The sequence below is a fragment of the Bos taurus genome, chromosome 2 (assembly GCF_002263795.3).
Source record: "Bos taurus isolate L1 Dominette 01449 registration number 42190680 breed Hereford chromosome 2, ARS-UCD2.0, whole genome shotgun sequence".
NCBI classification, from domain to species: domain Eukaryota; kingdom Metazoa; phylum Chordata; class Mammalia; order Artiodactyla; family Bovidae; genus Bos; species Bos taurus.
This window is the reverse complement of record NC_037329.1, coordinates 61,418,114-61,439,302: the sequence shown is the minus strand read 5'-3', so window position 1 is coordinate 61,439,302 and position 21,189 is coordinate 61,418,114. Positions and strand designations below refer to the sequence as shown.

Here is a 21,189-nt window from a genome sequence, read left to right as displayed (position 1 = left end):
TATTATCCTCACTGCCCTTTCCTCCTCTCCAGTCTTCCTGACTCTACTCTGCTCCATTTTTCATATCACTGCAAGATTGATATATTCTATAACTCATCCTTGCTCAGTAACTTACAATAGTTCCCAGATGACTACCGTAGTAAGACAAAATGACAAAATGTTTAAAACCTTCATGCTTTCATAATTTAGTCCTATCCTGTATTTCCCATTTCTTAACACTAACTAGTCTTATTTTTATTTCCTCCCATGCTCTTTACTCATCTTGGTTCCTCTGACTAGAATGCCAATCCCCATTGTCTGTATCTCCTACTCTGTCCTTAGAGCCCACTTCAGTATGAACTCTCTCATTGTGACTTTAGCAAATTCCATCTTTTCCCCTTTTTACACTCGCTATACTATATAATTAACACCAATCTGCTGATTGCACAGCACAATCTGATTATTTGCTGTGAAAATCAGTTGATTACTCCCTGTGACTGCTGTATGTATACATGTCTTATTCTGTCTTGAAAGCAGGGAGAATGATTTTCCTTTCACAAAGCATGGTCTGTCTGCAAATCGGCAGCATCAGCAGTACCTGGGAACATGTGAGAACCGCAGAATCTTAAGCCTCACCCCCGACCTACTGGTCAGAACCCGCATTTTAACAAGGTCCCCAGGTGGCTCATGTGCACATTAACATTTGAGAGGTGCTGGTTGATTCTTCTTTTATGTACATGGAACCCAGAGCAAGGCTGTATACATGCAGTAGGTGTTCAACATATAATTGTTTAATAGATTCAGAAAACTAAAAAACTTAATGATCTTGCCAGTTTTTCTATTAGGAGGTATTTAATTTTTATTAAGCCATCAAAAAACTTACATATATAAAATATTTGGTGAGTTTTAAAGAATGAAGTAAAGCTAGTTTTTGCTTATTAATTAGTCTCGTAAAAGAATCTGTCACATGATTATGTGTGCATACTGGACTTGTAGCAACTATATCTTAAAAACTATGTTAATATAACCTACTAAATATCATACATTTGTACTAATTTCTAATGGGCTTTAGCATATTAACAGTACTAAGAACAGTACAAATAGTAACAGTTAAATAGAACAGCTTTGGAATAAAATTGGTATCACATTTGTAAACTTCCAAGAGTAGTAAAGGGGCTATCAAGGACAACAAAATTTATTATTTGGAAGGTCTACCTAAGTACACTGTCATTTTTTACCTCAAAGTCTAGTGTTTATGTAGTCAGCATATAAAAAGATGTAAGCTTTCAAAATGTCTGCATGTAAAATGTGTTTCTAAAACCATTCAGTTCAGTTCAGTTGCTCAGTCATGTCCGACTCTTTGCGACCCCATGAACCGCAGCCTGCCAGGGCTCCCTGTCCATCACCAACTCCCGGAGTTCACTTAGACTCATGTCCATCGAGTCAGTGATGCCATCCAGCCATCTCATCCTCTGTCGTCCCCTTCTCCTCCTGCCCCCAATCCCTCCCAGCATCAGAGTCTTTTCCAATGAGTCAACTCTTCGCATGAGGTGGCCAAAGTACTGGAGTTTCAGCTTTGGCATCCTTCCTTCCAAAGAACACCCAGGGCTGATCTAAAACCATTACTATGATACAATTAATGAATTTTGAGAAAACCGTAACTGCCAAAAACCTTACCTGGCCCAATACAGAAAACCTTCTCAAAATCAGCACAAATACACATTTGCTTGTACAGCTGTGGAGACTGAGCCAGGTATGCATTATTTTTAAAATATGACACAGTAAATACATTGGCTCCTCCTTCACTGGCAGCTGAAATGTAAACATTTAAGTTATTACAAGTAATTGTAAACTTATCAATGCAAATTTCTAGTAAAAACAGTTTATACTTTTGGTTCAAGTATTTCACTAAAAGAGACAACTAGAAAATCAAGAATTGCAGAGAAACTATAGTCTTAATATATCATATATCTGATTCTAAACAGTTTACATTTAGGACAGACTTACTTCTTTGGCTACACCTCCATTTTACTTCTTTGGCTATGTATGCTCTCTTTCTACATCAATTTTAAATCTATTAAAGCTACTCTCAAGTTATAAAAAAATTTTTTTAAATGGGAAAAAAGATATTTTCTTAATACTTTCCTAATTATCAATAATGCAATGTTCAAATTTTAAACATAATTAAAATCCATTCATAACATTTTATTGTTATTTAAGTAAATAAAAAAGTTAAATGATTAAAAATGATTAAGATAAGTTTCTCATTAAGAATAAGAATTAATGAGGTATTCCCATCTGTAGTATCTATATCTAGTAACTTGACATTGCAGTTTATAAAAAACAAAATTGTAATAGCAATTAGAAAGAAATCTACATCAGGAAAGTAGTTTCTGATGCACCTTATATTAACAAAAAAATCTTGCTTTATGTGTTACTGACTTATTTTATAATCATTATCATGTAATGACTCCTGAAATAGGGAATTTAGTATTACTAGTGTTAGTGATATCTGATTGCTACTGTATAGTATAGTCTTCAAAACAGTCTCATAGCAATAAACCTTAAGCAACACTTGGGATTCTTAAAAAACAAAACAAATGAAAAAAAATCCCCCATAAAAAATCGAATATGAAGCAACTTCGGGGAAACCAATTTATTTTAAAAAATTAAGAGAAATAAAGCATACCTGAGATAATTTTAGGAGTTTGGATCTCCACAAAACCCTTGTTAGTTAAAGTTTCTCGGAAAAGATGGCAGATGCCAGACTGGAGACGGAAGATTGCCTGACTAGTTGATGTCTATAAGACAATAATAAAATCTAATTAAATCAATTTGACACATTAACTGAGACAGAGTACTTTCTAATCAGGCCACATGCCCAGAAAGTTCATAGAGAAAATAATTCATTATATGAGAGAAAAGTTAGTTGCATGACAATCAGTATAGGAATATATTTTAGAATTTTTCATATTCTAGAAGGAGAATTACAATTTTGCTCTTTTATTTCCAATCAAAGAAAAATACTTTTCAGGCCAAATGTTAGAGGCACAACCAATAACCTCTGTGAACAAATAGCCAATACAGTAGGATGTCTAACTATTGTGGCCAAAATTATGAAAAACCTGAGGTTTCTAAGTAGTATTAACAGAACTTTTGATTACTGCTAACCTTTTCCATATACTGTAAATGAAAATGGAAAAGGTGAAAAGCAGGCAAAAAGCAAATAATCAGGGAAAAAATGAGTGTACAATAAGGACAGACAAGTTAGAAAGAACTCTTAAGGTGACAAAGCATTTAAGCTTTAGGTAGATTATTTAAGTAAGAGGAGGAAGATGTGGTCAAAATATTAAGAAATGAGAGATGACATTGGTTTTACTACGATGATGAAACCACTGAACTCTTTCACTTGCAACCAAACCAGAAAGGGAAACAGAAGACCAAGTATGGGATTACTATATATACCACCAGAGCCAACTACTTCTTTATTATGAACTCTGTGCTCAGATCAAATTCAAAGGATTGAGGTATTAACTGCTAATCTCTACCTGATCATTCTAAAATGTGCACAGAACTTCTTTCACAATTATGTAGTGAAAACTAATTATGTTTTTTCTTGCTGACTATCTTGTTTGAAACAGGTACTACCTGGAAAGTAAGCCCATTTATTAGCTTCACACTCCTCTGTCATTTTAAAATGAAGCAAGTCAGTATCCTGTGAACTATTACTTGACTGCCCTTGTTGCCTGCAATTCTTTTCAGAGGAAGGGTCAGGCAGGTAAATTACTTCTTGTATTATCATATTACATATAAGCAAATGACAATCAGTTCTATAAACCTGAGTCAGGTATGTTATTCTTGCCCACCTTGATTTCAGCACAATCATGTCACTAAATAAACAAATGAGGCATACCCTAAGATCAATGACTCTGTTGTCTAATCTCGTATCCTGGTTAACAGTAGCTCTTCCGTCCTAAAAAAAGGATTAAAAAAAACAGATTTTATTAACTTTTTTTAAGGACACAAACAACATTTGTAGAGTCATGTTAATTTTTAAATGAGAATAGGTATATTCATGTGTGTTCACATTATACCCCCTAATCAAAGATCCTAGAAACAAGTGGGGCCAGAGAGAAGTTATTAAGAGAAAGAGAGCTTGAAAGAACAGAAATGAGAAGGAATTAAGCTAAATGCTTTTTATCCACCCCCCACACCCAAACCTTTGACTCATTACTGGGATATCAGAATAATTAACAACTGTCACAATCACTGATCCCTGGAGTTTACCTGCTAGTTGAAAATGGAAGGAACAAATAAAAGCTGACAAAGAACAGTGGTTCTCAAAGTATGTTTTGGGGACCAGTGAGACACTTTCAGAGAGTTTGTGAAGTCAAACCTATTTTTCACAATAATATCTTCAAACACTCATTTTTTCCTGACTATATTTAGAAGTTTCCCAAAGGCTTAATGATGTGTGCAGACACAACAGAATGAATGCTGAGGCAGATATGAAAGGCTAATCGTTGTGTACTGAGCCAGATATTACCAAGAATATAGACACGTAACACAATGTTACTCTTGACATTAAAAAAACATTTCATATCTTATTGCTGTTTTTATTATTTATATAGGAATACACAGACACATAATCTAATTATATTATTATTTTTAATAAGGTCATAAATATTAAAAATTTTGTCTTAACTTCTAATACTGTAAATGGTGGTAGACATACCTATAAAAATAAAAGCTTGTGGGGGTCAATTATTTTTAAAAATGTAAAGGAATCCTAAGAGCAAAAAGTTTGAGAACTTTTAATGTAAGAGTAGTTTTTAATGAAAATGAAGCTCAAATCAATTCATAGGTACCCTTCTTACAAAAGTAGGACATCAAGTTTTCAGTGCTTTATAAACTAAATATACACAGGAAGCACATTATTTCAAAAGTATAGTTTTCACCTCTTCTCCTTCCACTTCAGGCCGAACAGCATCGTCCAGCTGCAGGGGCAGGCGGGGTTCAGCTGAACTGATCACATAAATCTGAAAGTGAGAGATTACCAAAAATATCAAGAAGCACACAAAACCTGTTATCTTTTGCTTAAAAGAATCTACAGTTGACTTAACATGAGAAACATTGTTTGCATACATAACTGAAACTACTTGCTAAAATCAAACAAGATGGCACATGTTTCTACACCTATAAGATGGGGTTAATAGTTATTTCTTGTCTATATCCCTGTGTTGCTGGAATAGTCAAATGAGATAACATATGTATGAAGACTTTGTAAACTCTAAGGTGCCCACCAGTATCATAAACAAGTAATAACTGTAGTTGAGGAGTCTGGCTTAAGGCCTCTTTTTGTCACAGGAAACTTGTCACAGGCAAATCACCTTACCTAGAGCTTCAATATTCTTCTGTAAAATGAGGTTGGTGTTAAGAATCAAATGGAATAAAGAATAAGAAAACACTTTGATCGTATGAAGGCGCCATTAACAAATAAGTTATCGTAACTGTTAACAGTATCTGGCTGTTTCCACTACCAGGACCAAAGTCAGCTCAACTTTGCTGCACTGCTCCTTCCTTTCCTTTCCTCGTTCATTTTCTAAATATCCCTTCACTGCCTTCTTTCACCAAGTGTATCAATTATATCTCGCTTCCTGCTGCTCTCCTGGTTGGGAGCTGCTGGAGAAGGTGTTTCTTTATGGTGTTAAGATCCCTCAATATTTATTCAAAGTATATGCACATTTTAGTGCTAAAAAGCAGTTAGATCATAAAGGAGACTGGGTTTTTCAGCCACTTAAATGCATGTTACCCTATTAGTTTTTCCCAACTATTCCTGGAAAATCTGCTAAAGCACAAGAGGAGAACAGACTTGACTTAATTACAGAAAGGAAATTATATTCTTCCAGTTGGTAAATCACATTTAGCATTCAACTCAGACACTTCAAGAAAAAGTATCAGAAGGATACTCCAGTCCTATTCATAGTAAGATAGAACTCATTTGTTGCTATCCCCTATACCCAAGTTTTTGTGCTTCTCTTTGATTAGTTAATAGAAACTTGATCGCCAATGCAAAGCTGGAGATCTGGACAGCTACCTCTTTCAATTTTCTAACTAGTAGAAAAATCTCCTTCATTAGGTTGTGACCACTTTCATCCTCAGAACTTCACATAGTGCTTGGTACTACTCAGTAACTGCAGGCCAGATAAATAAATGATAAAAGAGCTTATAAAATTCTATTTAGTATACAGTGTTTTATGCTTTGTGAGATACTTTATTTTTCTTAAGGCAAAATTTGTCTGCAAGCACTTTGGAGGCTTTATATTTAATGTTTATTAAGGTTGAACTGGATCTTAGGTAATTAAAATATTTTAGAAATACATTTACTTGCTCTAGTCACTAATATCTTATTTATTCAAGTGTTGAAAAAGATGTTACTTGGAAGATAGGGTTTTTTTTTTTTCCCCCCTTGGTCAGCATACCTTTAGATCAGTTTGCCTTTATTAGCTTATAGACTTCCTGGTGCAGTTAGTTTGAAATAAGACGTACAAAAAGAGAACAAAGTAATTTCGCAAGTTAGGTCAGTAAAAATTATAAGATTTTCAAAGTCTTAAGAGTTTTATGACAATAAATTTCAATTAAATACAACCTCTACTCCCAAAGTAGTGTGTATGGATGAATCTGTCTTTCTGCATCCATCTGTTTTTGTCCATCTACCTGACATGTATACACACACACACACACACACACACACACACAGACACGGGTTAGAGTGGGAAAGGACTACTCCATAAGAGAAATTCAGTGAAGAATATTGTGGATACAAACTAGGTCTGGATCTGAGACTGTAGGTTGTAGGTTCAAGATTGCAGGGTTATTTCAAAAATACTAAATGTATTTGAATTCACGTGTAACATTTTTAGTTTGTATGTCTAAGAAAATAAATGTGGGATAAATCTTATGCGAAAAAGTTATTGCTGGTATCTAAGCTCGATACGGTATTCTCTCTTTTGACTTCTCTATACTGTAAAATACCAGAAATACAATGATTATAAGGCAATACAATGATTAATAAGAGTTAGTATAATGAATCAACCTTCATTCAAAGAAGCTGACAGCCAAATAGGTTCATGATAGTGAATAAAGCTTTTCAGATGTGTTTTATACTTTCCCGTACGTGGCTATGGTAGATGTACCATGTCAACATGCCTGGGCTAGATTGCAGGATGAGGAGAGTCACAGGGAGAGATGTCCCAGGAACATCAGTGAGCCCAGGTGATATATCACATGGTACAGATCAAGCATCGCAGATGCTGACCCTAACTCCCTTACCGCACAGAATCATGAACAAATAATAAATGTTTGTTGTTTTAAGTTGCTAAGTATTGAGGTGGTTTGTTATATGACAAAAACTAGTTGAGTCAATAATCAATTTATAAATCTCAATATTTTATATCAACTCTAATTACAGAGTTGATGTGAACAGTTGTAAGAACTATTCAAATCTATTTCTGGACACAATTTTATATTTTGAAAAAAATTACCTTTTGAACATGTAACTCTACATCTTGTTGTGTACAGCTTCCAATTTTCTGATTCACTTTTCTCACAACACCTTCCACATCAACGATGCTCTCTTTGTTGATGCTGTCAAAAGAAAAACATTGCCAACTTTAATCATCTTGTCAGAGGTGTCAGAACTTGTTTGGTGTTTCATCAGTAAAGCTGAATATATTAAATTCTTCTTTACCATAGTAAGTCACTTGAGATAAAGCCAGTCGCTTTAACCTACTTATAATAAGCTACCATGTAGCACACCTTGTGAAATTTCTTGAAGAGATAATTTTCCAGACCCCATAATTTAGTTACCATTTATAAAATACTCTAGACATAACAGATAACAGGACCAGCACTGAACTGTGAAAAAGTCCTTCAGTTATTTATTCAAGAATATCTCCCTACCCACAGTTAAAATTTACTAAGATCAGCATTTCCCATAAAGAGAAACACTGGCTTCAATAAACACAGTTACTGGTATGTAATAGAAGTACATTAATGTAGAAATACATTAAATAATAGAAGGTCAACTGAAAAGATTTCAGGGCACTAAGAGGACATTAGAGTGCTCCAGTGAAATCGTTGCCTAAAGCTTCTGAGTGCACACTGTCACTGGATTTGTGGCAGATACTCTACTGGATTGTGTACTTTCGTTTAAGAATGCCTACCTGAAGCTAGCTAAATATAAACTGTGAGTAAAAAACTGGATCTCCTGGGCAATTTAATTCTATAGCAAACTTGAATTTTGAATACCACACACTCAAAATTGGAGATAACTGGTTATTTTTTGGTCTCCTATATATAACCAAGGGAAAAAAAGTGGAATCTAAAATGGTGGTTCCCATACAAAATGTATCAGCTCTCCTCCTGTGTATGTTCTTGTACTGACAGAACATGTCACTGTACATTTGTGGAAAAGGATAAAATTTAACTTTTAGATCTTGGCGAGTGATATCAGTATGATGGCAGTTCAACTGGCCAAATGCAAATTCCCATGTAAAACTATTAGTTAAAACTCTCAGGTGGTAACTGAAGCTACAGAAGTGAGTTGAAAAGAGAAGGAAAGAAGAAAAATGCCAAAGTGACAACTGACAGATAGTAGATTTCCTGGGGCAGCCGGCATAATAGAAAGGGCAAAAATGGATTAGGAAAATCTGTCCTGGACTCCCTGTTTATCTGCTATCATAAACTCCAGTTAACTTCTGCATTATGGTCTCATGGCTCAAGTACCCCTACGCAAAATTCTGCAAGATGGATGACCAGAATCTAAACAAAGCAAAACAACAATAAAAAGATTTAACCTTCGTAAGAAAAAGTCTATTCATTTGGATAAGGAACTGGGTCCTTATTAGTTATGGAGCTATCTGACAAGATTCCAGAAATCTAACAACTTATATTACAAACCATTTCAACAAACATTTGGGTTGGAAAAGGATGATATAATAGATTAAGTGCCGTGAAGTAAGACAGATAAATTTCCAATTCACTTTGCTGCACTAGCTAGAATTCTATAATGTCTGTTATCAACTACGTTAAATATATATATATATATATCTTTTACACTCTCATAAATCTCTGCACTAGACCTATCACCTAATATCTATAGCTAAACATCTTGTGTACTGAAGAAACTAAAAAAACTTATTATGGTAAAAGAAGTAGTTGGTGAACTAAGATAAGACTCCTCTGAGATAAGAAGGGATAGAGAGGCTTCAGTTTATTAATAAAAGGGCTTATGATACTGGCAATCCAGGATCACTGAAATCTTCCTACAATGTGACTGCCACCTACCACTGCTTTATTTGTTCACATGGGTTAACTTGATACCCGAGTACATAATTCAGAGCTTGTAAGAATTCTGTTGCTTATCTTACATGTTTCTACGGGGTAGGTTCTCTCTTCCTTCTTCATCAGTGAGTTGCATCATGGAGTAATCTGACCTGCCCCAACTAGCACTCCAACTGAGACAGTGAGCTATGTCCCTGGCTCATTTGGTTCTCTTATTTCACCTCCTTCAACTCCCTAGGAGGAGGCATTCCATTATCAGGACGTTTTCTTCAAGCCAAGTTAAACACATCTACTCTTAAGGATTGAGCACTAAGTGAGTGTCCTTCCAAAAAGGAGCTGGAATGTGGTCAAATACACTCTGCCCAAGGCTAGCTAAAGGTCTGATCAAAGAAAACAGTTTTCTCTTCTTTCTCTCTCTGAAAAGTAACCAGATGATTCCTTTTATCCAGGACCTGAAATTAGGACTACCTTTAAGTTCATTGATTCAATAGTGTTATGTGCTAAAATACTGATCATCTAGACTAGAAAACTACCACCATTTAAACATCGTTTCTAGTACTAAACAACTGACAAAAGAACTTTGAAAACCAAACCTATTTCTAAACTAGGGCCAAAGCTAAACTTCCGGTATCACAAATTGGTCTACTGAATAAATTAGAAAGAAGGTAGGATTAACTACATATAGAAGATTCTCATAATAAACTTTTTTTGATCTTCCAATCCCAATATTTGCCTTTATTTCTAGTAGTTATGTGCTAGAAGAGCAGACTTAGATCAGGATAAAATAATTCCGTTCTAATATCTCTATGGCCTTATCTATATCTATCTGTCCCTATTTACTCATGCACATGAATAAATTCAGAAGAATAATCATTAAAACAAAACGAAAAGAAGAGTCAAATTTGTGAAAAAGGGTCAGACTAGAACTTGCTAGTTAAAACTAGTAAAAGCTTATACGAGGGCTTAGAATGGGAAAGACTAGATATCTCCTCAAGAAAATTAGAGATTCCAAGGGAACATTTCATGCAAAGATGGGCTCAATAAAGGACAGAAATGGTATGGAGCTAACAGAAGCAGAAGATATTAAGAAGAGGTGGCAAGAATACACAGAAGAATGGTACAAAAAAGATCTTCATGACCCAGATGATCACGATGGTGGGATCACTCACCTAGAGCCAGACATCCTGGATTGTGAAGTCAAGTGGGCCTTAGAAAGCATCACTACGAACAAAGCTAGTGGAGGTGATAGAATTCCAGTTGAACTATTTCAAATCCTGAAAGATGATGCTGTGAAAGTGCTGCATTCAATATGCCAGCAAATTTGGAAAACTCAGCAGTGGCCACAGGACTGGAAAAGGTCAGTTTTCATTCCAATCCCAAAGAAAGCCAATGCCAAAGAATGCTCAACCTACCGCACAATTGCACTCATCTCACACGCTAGTAAAGTAATACTCAAAATTCTCCAAGCCAGGCTTCAGCAATACATGAACCGTGAACTTCCAGATATTCAAGCTGGATTTAGAAAAGGCAAAGGAACCAGAGATCAAATTGCCAACATCTGCTGGATCACTGACAAAGCAAGAGAGTTCAAGAAAAACATCTATTTCTGCTTTATTGACTAGGACAAAGCCTTTGACTGTGTGGATCACAATAAACTGGAAAATTCTAAAAGAGATGGGAATACCGGACCAACTGACCAGCCTCTCGAGAAATCTGTATGCAGGTCAGGAAGCAACAGTTAGAACTGGACATGGAAGAACAGACTGGTTCCAAATAGGAAAAGGAGTATGTCAAGGCTGTATATTATCACCCTGTTTATTTAACTTATATGCAGAGTACATTGTGAGAAATGCTGGGCTCGATGAAGAACAAGCTGGAATCAAGAATGCTGGGAGAAATACCAATAACCTCAGATAAGCAGATGACATTACCCGTACAGCAGAAAGCAAAGAAGAACTAAAGAGCCTCTTGATGAAAGTCAAAGAAGAGAGTGAAAAAGTTGGCTTAAAGCTCAACATTCAGAAAACTAAGATCATGGCATCGGGTCCTATCACTTCATGGCAAATAGATGGAGAAACAGTGGAAATAGTGGCAGACTTTATTTTTGGGGGCTCTAAAATCACTGCAGATGGTGACTGTAGCCATGAAATAAGAAGACGCTTACTCCTTGGTAGAAAAGTTATGACCAACCTAGACAGCATATTAAAAAACAGAGACATCTTTGCCAACAAAGGTCCATCTAGTCAAGGCTACAGTTTTTCCAGTAGGCACGTATCAATGTGAGAGTTGGATGATAAAGAAAGCTGAGTGCTGAAGAATTGATGCTTTTGAGCTGGTGTTGGAGAAGACTCTTGAGAGTCCCTTGGACTGCAAGGAGATCCAACCAGTCCATCCTAAAGGAAATTAGTCCTGGGTGTTCCTTGGAAGGACTGATGTTGAAGCTGAAAAGTCCCAGTACTTTGGCCACCTGATGCAAAGAGCTGACTCATTTGAAAAGACCCTGATGCTGGGAAAGATTGAAGGCAGGAGGAAAAGGGGACAACAGAGGAGGAGATGGTTGGATGGTTTCACTGACTCTATGGACATGGGTTTGGGTGGACTCTGGGAGTTGGGAGACGGACAGGGAGGCCTGGCGTGCTGCACTCCATGGGGTCACAAAGAGTTGGACACGACTGAGTGAGTGAACTGAACTGGACTGAACTGACGTGTATTTGTATGTAGAGAGTCAATACAAGAGGGACTGGAATACTTGAATAAGTTAATTGCAATATTCCACTTTGTAGAAAAAGTCTATTTAACATGATTTCATCTGACACTGTGTGTTAAGATGGCTTAATACTATCTTGTATATAAACTACAGCTTGACTGCTGCCATAAAGAGATCCTATTAAAGTTTGCTTTACATTTTGAAACTAATATGTCACTGTGTTTTGTACTCTGAAAGAGCGTTATGTCTAACAAGCAACTAACTAAAAGCCTTTGGTTTTTATAAAGGATATGGCAGGCGTGGAAGCACAGGAACTCCTGGGAACTACATTATTACAGTAGAAATAGATGAAGTAAATTAAATATATCTTTTCAAGAGCTAAGTCAGCTATTTTTTATTATTACCAACACCTCCCAAAACACACTATCACAGCATTTTTTTTTATACTTCACTTTCCAACTACCCTTCTGCCCCGGAATATAGGGAATCACTCTACAAATAAAATTAATAGAGCCTTGATATTAGAAATACCTTAATAGGCAGAACAGACTTTATGTTATGCATTAGGAACTGTCAACCATTCAATTTAATTAATTTACTTCTAACTCCTTTTAACCAGGACCTTACTTCTAATTTAAACTCTCTACAGAAAAAAAAAAAACTGTAAAAATCGCCATTCTTCATATAAAGTGTTTTATTAAAATATTTTAGGTGGACTATGGGTGGCTGAGATGGTAAAGAATCTGCCTGCAATGCAGGAGACCTGGGTTCCATCCCTGGGTTGGTAGCTTCCCTGGAGAAGGGAATGGCAATTCACTTCAGTATTCTTGCCTAAAGAATTCCATGCTGTGGCAGATTCATTTTGATATTTGGCAAAACTAATACAATTATGTAAAGTTTAAAAATCAAATAAAATTAAAAAAAAAGAATTCCATGGAGAGAGCTTGGTCAGTATAGTCCATGGGGTCGCAAAGAGTCAGACACAACTGAGTGACTAAAACAAGTGCATCAAGTTTTGCGGGTTTTTTCAAGTTTTTTTTTTTTTTTAAACAAATGATATAATGTATGAGTAACCCAAACAATTATAGAACATGGCTTGTGGGAAAAAACAAACAGTACTCAGTTATCTGAAGGAATAAAATCCCATCTTTCCAACCTGACTGTCATATAGTTTGTTATTTAGGGCCTCCTCATCAGCCATAGAAATACCCTCATTATCCACAGTTCTGTCAATTGTGATTATAAGTTGTCATGTCTACATTATATGATACTGGGGCTTCACTCTGTTGCTAAAGAATCTGCCTGCAATGCAGGAGACCTGGGTTTGATTCCTGGGTTGGGATGATTCCCTGGAGAAGGGAATGGTGGCTACCCACTCCAGCATTCTTGCCTGGGAAATCCCATGGACAGAGGAGCCTGGTGGGTTGCAAGAGTCGGACTCGATTCAGGGACTAAAACCACATTACATAAGAAGCAACAAACTAAAAAAAGTCTGTTGGAATGATTAGAAGTAGGCACAACTGTTGTGTTAAGTAACAACTGACTACTGAAGAAAATATATTAAAAAACAAACAAAGACATGAAAGCACCAAACAACATATTATAACCTTGCACAGTAACTGAAGTTCAGAATAACGGCCCTGTGTCATTAAGAAAAAGTTAAACATGAAGAATGTATATAATAGGCTTCAATGATCCTGTTAAGGTTGTCAAAATAGTTTTAGTATTTGAAGGAAGAAGTAAACTTCATAGTCTAAAATAATGCACTACTGAGTAATGCCTAATTCTTTAATGTTGTGTATCATCACATACACTTTGCAAACCTATAATGGGTATTATGCACTGTAAAGAGATTTTTTTAAAAAGCAGATACACAAAATTTGACTATGAAGCATTAGGATTGTGTAAAGCAGAATTTATCCATTCAAGTGCATAGTGGCCTCTTCAAATTGACTGCTCAGGGGAAGGAGGGAGGTGTTATAAACACATTTCAAAATCAGCACAGCCTAAAACAATCTTAAAACAACTTATCGGGAATTATTTCTTGGTTCTGTCACACCAATCAGTTTTTTGGGGGAAAGTCTCACTTATCCCTCTTGTTTCAGAAATGCTAAAGATCATAATAGAACTCTGGGGGGTAGAGAAGAGACTTTAAAAAAAAACAAAACAACTGAATGGCATTAGAGGTGCAAGGACGTAACATGTTTCAAAAAGGAGAGAATATTTAAATACATGAACTATAGGGTTAACAGCTAGACATTAACCTCATTATAAGCTTAATACAGATAGCTACAGTAGTTAATATAACTACTATAGGGTTGAGTAGCTCTCTCCAAACACTTGATAATTTGACTTACTCTATCAGTAAAAAAGTGGTAATTATGTCCCCTAATATGTAGATATTCTATTTATTTTAAAAACTATATACATGTAATACTAAATGTAAGTTATTACCTTTAGGCAAATATAAATTTAGGGTGAGATGCATAATTAGCAACAGTGATCCATAATTAGTAATAGCAAATCCATACTTCATATAGTTTCCTGATAATTTCTATCTAGCTAGGGGAGTATGAAAATCTTGTCAGATATGATTGGATTATCATTAAAAACAAAACAAAACAAAAAACACGCTTCATCATGCAGCTGTTACAAAGATTTCCCATTATCAGAAGTGTCAGCATTAACACTTGTGCTGAAGAACTGATGCTTTTGAACTGTGGTATTGGGGAGAAGATTCTTGAGAGTCCCTTGGACTGCAAGGAGATCAAACCAGTCAATCCTAAAGGAAATCAGCCCTGAATATTCATTGGAAGGACTGATGCTGAAGCTGAAACTCCAATACTTTGGCCAATTGATGTGAAGAAATGACTCATTGGAAAAGATCCTGATGCTGGGAAAGATTGAAGGCAGGAGGAGTAGGGACGACAGAGGATGAGACGGATGGCATCACCGACTCAGTGAACGTGAGTTTGAGTAAGCTCCTGGAGTTGGTGGCAGACAGGGAAGCCTGGCATGCTGCAGTCCATGGGGTCACAAAGAGTCAGACACGACTGAGCAACTGAAGTGAACTGAACAGTGTTTCTTGGAAGAAATCATTTTAAGCCACTTGTCTACTGTGTGATGGTCAGTTTATTATCTTAAATATAAATAAATATAATCCCCCAAACCATTTAACCAGACATAGTAAACTGTAATATGCTGAAAGTGAACCAGAGAGTTGGGGTACCACTGTTTGCTCCTCTGTGTTCCTGGAATCCTGCAGTCTTACTTTAGAGCCCTCACATGCTGGAGGTGACATGTGTGTGACCTTATGAGGTGCAATCCAAGTGATAGGTCCAGTGTTTATCTATAAATTAACTATTAGAAAAACTTAAATTTTTCCTATCACTCTTAGATAAAAAAAGAAATGAAGGAAAGGATTATTTTCTTTCCTTTAGAGAGTAATTTTGAGCAAATCACACTTTGGAGGTCAGTGGGATAGGACACAAGAATCACAACTGAGAAAAGGCTGCTGGAGCAGGTAGATGATTTGCAGGTGAAAATGTATTTAATAGCATGTAACTGAGTCAGAGAGATCCCAATCCTGCATATAAATAGTGGAGAAATAGATCTGGTAAAGAAGTACTTCACCCATTTTTTGTTGCTGGGTCTCAGTGTGAGGTACTGGTTCTGGCAAATCCTTTTGGAGAACAAAAAAAGAATCATCCCCAATTCACCATGCCTCTCACCAGCAAGGGATGGGGAAATGGCAGGGTTTGCTCTTACAGTTTTAAGTTATTTTTTAAACATTATTTCAAAAACTTATCTTTTATTATAAAAGAATATCCTTACTGTTAAAATTGCAATGTTCAATAATGTATAAATTTAAAATTCTAGGTTCCCTATCATATACTGAACTCCCTCTTCCTCTAATCACTGCTTTCTATACTTCTCTACATTTTTTCTCATTTACAAAAAATATGTAATGTACCTACAGTAGTTTTGTTCATTTTCTCCGTATTTTTTAAGTTTGAAGAAGCAGTTTTATTTCTACAGCTTAAATGAAATTGATCTTAATATATATAAATACCTAACATAGTATTATTTCCATGTCACTTTCGCAATTTCCGTTTATGTTCTAGTTCCCATGTGAAGTGCTTTACACATATATCATCTTGCTTAAACCTCACAAAGGCCTACAAGGTAGGTATACTACCATTTTACAGTTGAAAAAACTGAGACTGAAAGGTCAAGTAACTAGCCCAAGATCACACAGCTAGTAAGGTCAGGTACAGATTACTGCACTTAACAGTTCTGTTACAGACTCACAAATCAGCCTCCAAATTTAAATACTCCAGAATGCATCGTCAGCTTACTTTGAAATAATTCATTCTCATTCTTAGAAGTTCATGAGCTGCCAGATTCCTTTAGAGCTTATGTGAAATAAAGTAGAAATAACAGGCCCTTCACAAATAGCTTTCAAAATGCCTAAGAGTCATGCTGCCTTTTCTGGTAATGCTGATGTATCCTGAGGTCCTGCTGTTGCCAGACTCAACATATATTCATCAGAATCTCTGCATAAGACAACATTAAGTTATTACTTAATAACGTAGAAGAATTAATCCCATAAACTGGCATCTAGTGACACCAGATTTTCAACCTACTTTTAAAGCACTTATTTATCAAGGTTTTCAATGCAAATTTTGAACTGGGCAGGACCAGATATAGAAGTTCTGTTTCTGATCCAATAGTAAGTACCTCATTCCAACAAAGAGGTATAAACCATCTAAGTACAGTTGTTCAAAGGGCTGCAATCTAGAACAGTGTACTGCTGCTAAGTCACTTCAGTCGTGTCCGACTCTGTGCGACCCCACAGACGGCAGCCCACCAGGCTCCCCCATCTCTGGGATTCTCCAGGCAAGAACACTGGAGTGGGTTGCCATTTCCTTCTCCAATGCATGAAAGTGAAAAGTGAAAGTGAAGCTGCTCAGTCGTGTCCAACTCTCAGTGACACCATGGACTGCAGCCTACCAAGCTCCTCCCATGGGTTTTTCCAGGCAAAAGTACTGGAGTGGGTTGCCATTGCCTTCTCCCAGAACAGTGTACAACCAGCCTATGTTCATCAATTAATCCACATGATGCTCAAGAGGTACCCAAATGCCCACCAGTGTCTGGGCCTCAACTTAGATGGTGTATAAAAATACTTCCATCACAGGACCTGTAACATGTCTCTTCATGGAAGTTGTTTATTTTTTGTCCTCTCCCCAAATTAAGCTCCTTATTTGATTATTATGTGCTATTTAGTGTCACTAAATAACTAAGCCCAGAAGAGTGCCTGGACCACAGCAGAGGTAAATTTTCTAAATCACTGAACCTTCTTCTGAGTATTATTTTGCTATTTATAGTTCTAAAAATTAATGCGCAAACTGAAGATTTAGCTTATTAACTAAGTAAAAGTTATTTTCAGGTGAAAGATCTAGAAAGGAAAGAAAATAATCAAACTTGTAAGTAGGTAGGTGACTCACCAGAGAATGAGACACACACTTGTGACTCACCAGCTACCAATAAATAACCTAACCACAATGACTAATACGAAGAAAAAGAAAATAAAACATACACATATTTTTCTGCAAATATTACAGCCTGAAAAGACTTTTTTTTTTTTTCAGAATCCAAACATCTCTATGCTGCTGTGGGTTACACAAACATAAATAGCAAAATATAATTTTTAACTTTAACATCAGTTCTTTAAATGAACTGTAGGCTTCTGCACTGAGTCACTATGATTTTAATTTTAAACTTCAAAAACCTGTGTTTACATTTACTCCAGTTGTTAAAAGCAGTCAATACACAAAGGCCTACAGGGGTGCCTTTAAAAAAACTTGCCTTTACAAGACTCAATCATAACTAATACAGATTACTCTTTCATTATTTTTAAATGTCACTAAATAAACAGTTTTAAAAAGAAAAAAAGGGATGACTTGCCTCAGTTCTAACTCCAGCTACTAAATATTGGGACATTAATGTCAACATAAGATGGGGATCCAGAAACATTGGTTTAGATGGGTATCCCATCTTCCTGCTTCCAGATAAATTTCATTTAAAGATCTCAAACCATTTCGGATACACAATTAAGAACCTGTTCTTAAAGACCTTTAGGGAATTAGATGTGCCAACCTTCCTATGTAACTCATTTAGTTGTTTCATTTCTATATGCATTCAACCATGAGAAAATTGATCCTTCCAACAAAGTGATTAAAATAATGTGTTGAAGAGTCCTGTGACACTTAAATCCAATTAATGAGTCAACTTTTCGGATTAGTATATTGATGAATTGGATATTCCCAGGAAAGATAATATGGGGAAAACAACTGACCCCATATTGTTAATGTTGCTCTTAAGGAAAATACTAAAACACTAGAAACTGTTAGTGGTACAATCTACTCAGTAAGGCAAAAATAAGCACCTAAGATTTAATATCTTAAGTAAATGCTAAGATAGTTATCTACTTAAGATATTAAAAGTGACCTCATAGTTTGCCTTTGAAATGATTACGAAACCCCAGCTGGAACAATCTGATTTGATATTTTTAATAGTGGAGTCCTTGCTTCTTTCCACCTGGTATATGGCCAGAGGGAATAGAGTGAAATGTAGGGCCTCATGGAATTAACATATAAATACCATTTTTCTCCCACTTTTTGTGTGGGACATGTTTTAAATGTCCAATATCTTTGCAGTATTCAAGATGGAAACACCTGGAGAATAAATAAACAGTCCTTAGGCACTCCCCTCGTACTAAAGATAATTACAAGCATTTAATATAAAAATCTAAGAATGAAAATCAAATAAGGATTAGAAATGGCCTTTTTCTCATGAACATATTTTCTGCTATGCTATTTTCCAAACCACAGATTCTAGCAGAATCTTTAGTTGGCTAACTAAACTGCTAGTCTGCCAAAGTGAATGTTACTAAATATTCATTTGAATTACCTCATGCTTCACTGATCTTCAAATTTCGAAAGCAAAAAAATCTATAAGGATTTTTTCTTTATTTAAATAAGTATCAGAATCCATTAAAATTTATATGTTGCTGCTAATATGTGTTTTCAATCATAACAGAAGGCTAATAATATATTGGGGCTTCCCTGGTAGCTCAAAAGGTAAAGAATCTGCCTGCAATGTGGGAGACCCAAGTTCAATCCCTGGGTTGGGAAGATCCTCTGGAGAAGGGCATCGCAACCTACTCCAGTATTCTTGCCTGGAGAATCCCATGGACAGAGGAGGCTGGCAGGCTATAGTCCACAGAATTGGAAAGAGTCAGACAAGACTAAGCGCCTAACATACAGAATAATATATTCAGCAATGGAACCCACAGAATTTTCCAAATTTTTATTTTCTTATTATAGTTATACTCAGAAACAAGGGATAAAGAGGAATGAAATCCTGAAGAGTTCAGTGAAACAATGAAGACAGAAGCAACCTATAAACCTCTACTTTCATTATAAAGTAGAATACAGTCTCCTAGGCCCAGCTGGGGAATAAAAATCAATTTTTCAGCCATAAAAACACAATACACTCTTTAAACCTGGTGTTAGATTATGGCAATAGTAGTATATGGGACAAGGAGTTAGTAAGAAGCGTGCAGGGCAAAAGAAACAAAGAGAACAGTGGATAAGGATGTAGTGGAAGTAGTTCTAGGAACGGAACTGGGGTTGTGTGAGGTCAAAAGGGGACAGAAAAAACTGGAAGAAAGTGGGGAGATTTCCCTCCTCCAGAGTATCTTCCTGACCCAGGGACTGAACCTGTGTCTCCCTGCATTGGCAGGTGAATTCTTTACCACTGAGTCACCTGGGAAGCCCAGACAGAGAACAGATACTGGAGTTTAAAATGAAATTCTAACAAGCAAAATCAAGCCTGTGGCCACAGCAGTGAGTTACTAAAGTGAAGCAATGGCGAAGATGGTGGGGGAAAAGTAAGAAATTTCAAGGCCAACTTTTTCCATATGGTAGTCACTTGAAAACATTTAACATGAGACAATGACTTGGAATAGGAGGAACAGAATTCTATCAAGCCAGAAAAAGAAAATGGTTTCAGTAAAACAATCTATTTCAGTCTTTGGCTTTCATGAACTCAAAAGGGTGGAACTTCTCTCCAATTTACTCAACATCATCTAAGCAAGTTTAGGAGACACTGTCCAAATCCCTCTCCCCTTGTTCACTGCTAACTGAGCCCCACCCAGTTCAGTTTTCACCTTTACCTGGCCAGGTGTTCTAAGGGAAGGTGAACCCATCCTAGCTCTGGAGAGTGAATTGTGTTTAGTCCCAGCCCACCCTGGGAATTGATTCCAGACCAATGGTGTTTTTTCCATATAGTTTCTCAAACTAGAAACTTTGAAGCCATTCTCCACTTCTTTCTTTTCCTTACCTACACACATCAGCAGCCAGCAAACAGATAAGATTCTTACATTTGGACCCAGTCACTGTGCAAGCATCATTATCTCTTTTAAGAGTATAGTTTTGCTTTAACACTTGTTTTGAAAACGTGAATTAATTCTAACCAACTGATGTACTGGGATTTCCCCAGTGGCTCAGTGGTAAAGAATCCTCCTGCAATGCAAGAGACACAGGATTTGAGAGTTCCATTCCTGGGTTGGGAAGATCCTGGAGGAGGAGGAAATGGCAGCCCACTCTGTATTCTTGTCTGGAGAATATCATGGACAGAGGGACCTGGCAGGCTATAGTCCCTAGGATCGCAAAGAGTCAGATGCGTCTGAGCACACACGCAATGCACAACTGATGTATTAAATGTCAATCTGAGAATAATGAGAATTTGTGCTTGCCTACACCAGATTTCATCAGCGAGAAACACTAGGTCAATGCAGAAACTGTACTCAGGTGAACTGAGCCAAATAGGAATACACAAAACATACACACCTCGATCATCTACCTGTGTTATAAGCCACACTCATTCACATCAGCTAGTCTAACTTTCCTTCTGGCTTCAGACAGCCTTTCTTGTACCATTACACAACAATTTACAAGCTACAACTCTTCTGATATCCACTTCCACTCAGAAACAGTGAGTCTTTTTAAAGATAAAGTGAAATATTCATGTAATTCTCAACATTCAATATGTATAAAACTATTTTATGGTTTTAAAAAAATTAGGTTCTTTTT

General features: G+C 36.3%; 1 protein-coding gene across 2 annotated transcripts in view; it reads right to left on the bottom strand.

The window, feature by feature from the left end:
- DARS1 (aspartyl-tRNA synthetase 1) overlaps nucleotides 1-21,189 on the bottom strand; it is a 65,115-nt gene that overhangs the window by 16,631 nt on the left and 27,295 nt on the right. For both annotated transcript variants that reach the window (NM_001035085.1, XM_059892859.1), the window contains 5 exon segments: nucleotides 1,657-1,791; nucleotides 2,669-2,780; nucleotides 3,893-3,952; nucleotides 4,938-5,018; nucleotides 7,524-7,626. In NM_001035085.1, coding sequence (NP_001030257.1) covers nucleotides 1,657-1,791; nucleotides 2,669-2,780; nucleotides 3,893-3,952; nucleotides 4,938-5,018; nucleotides 7,524-7,626 — 491 coding nt within the window.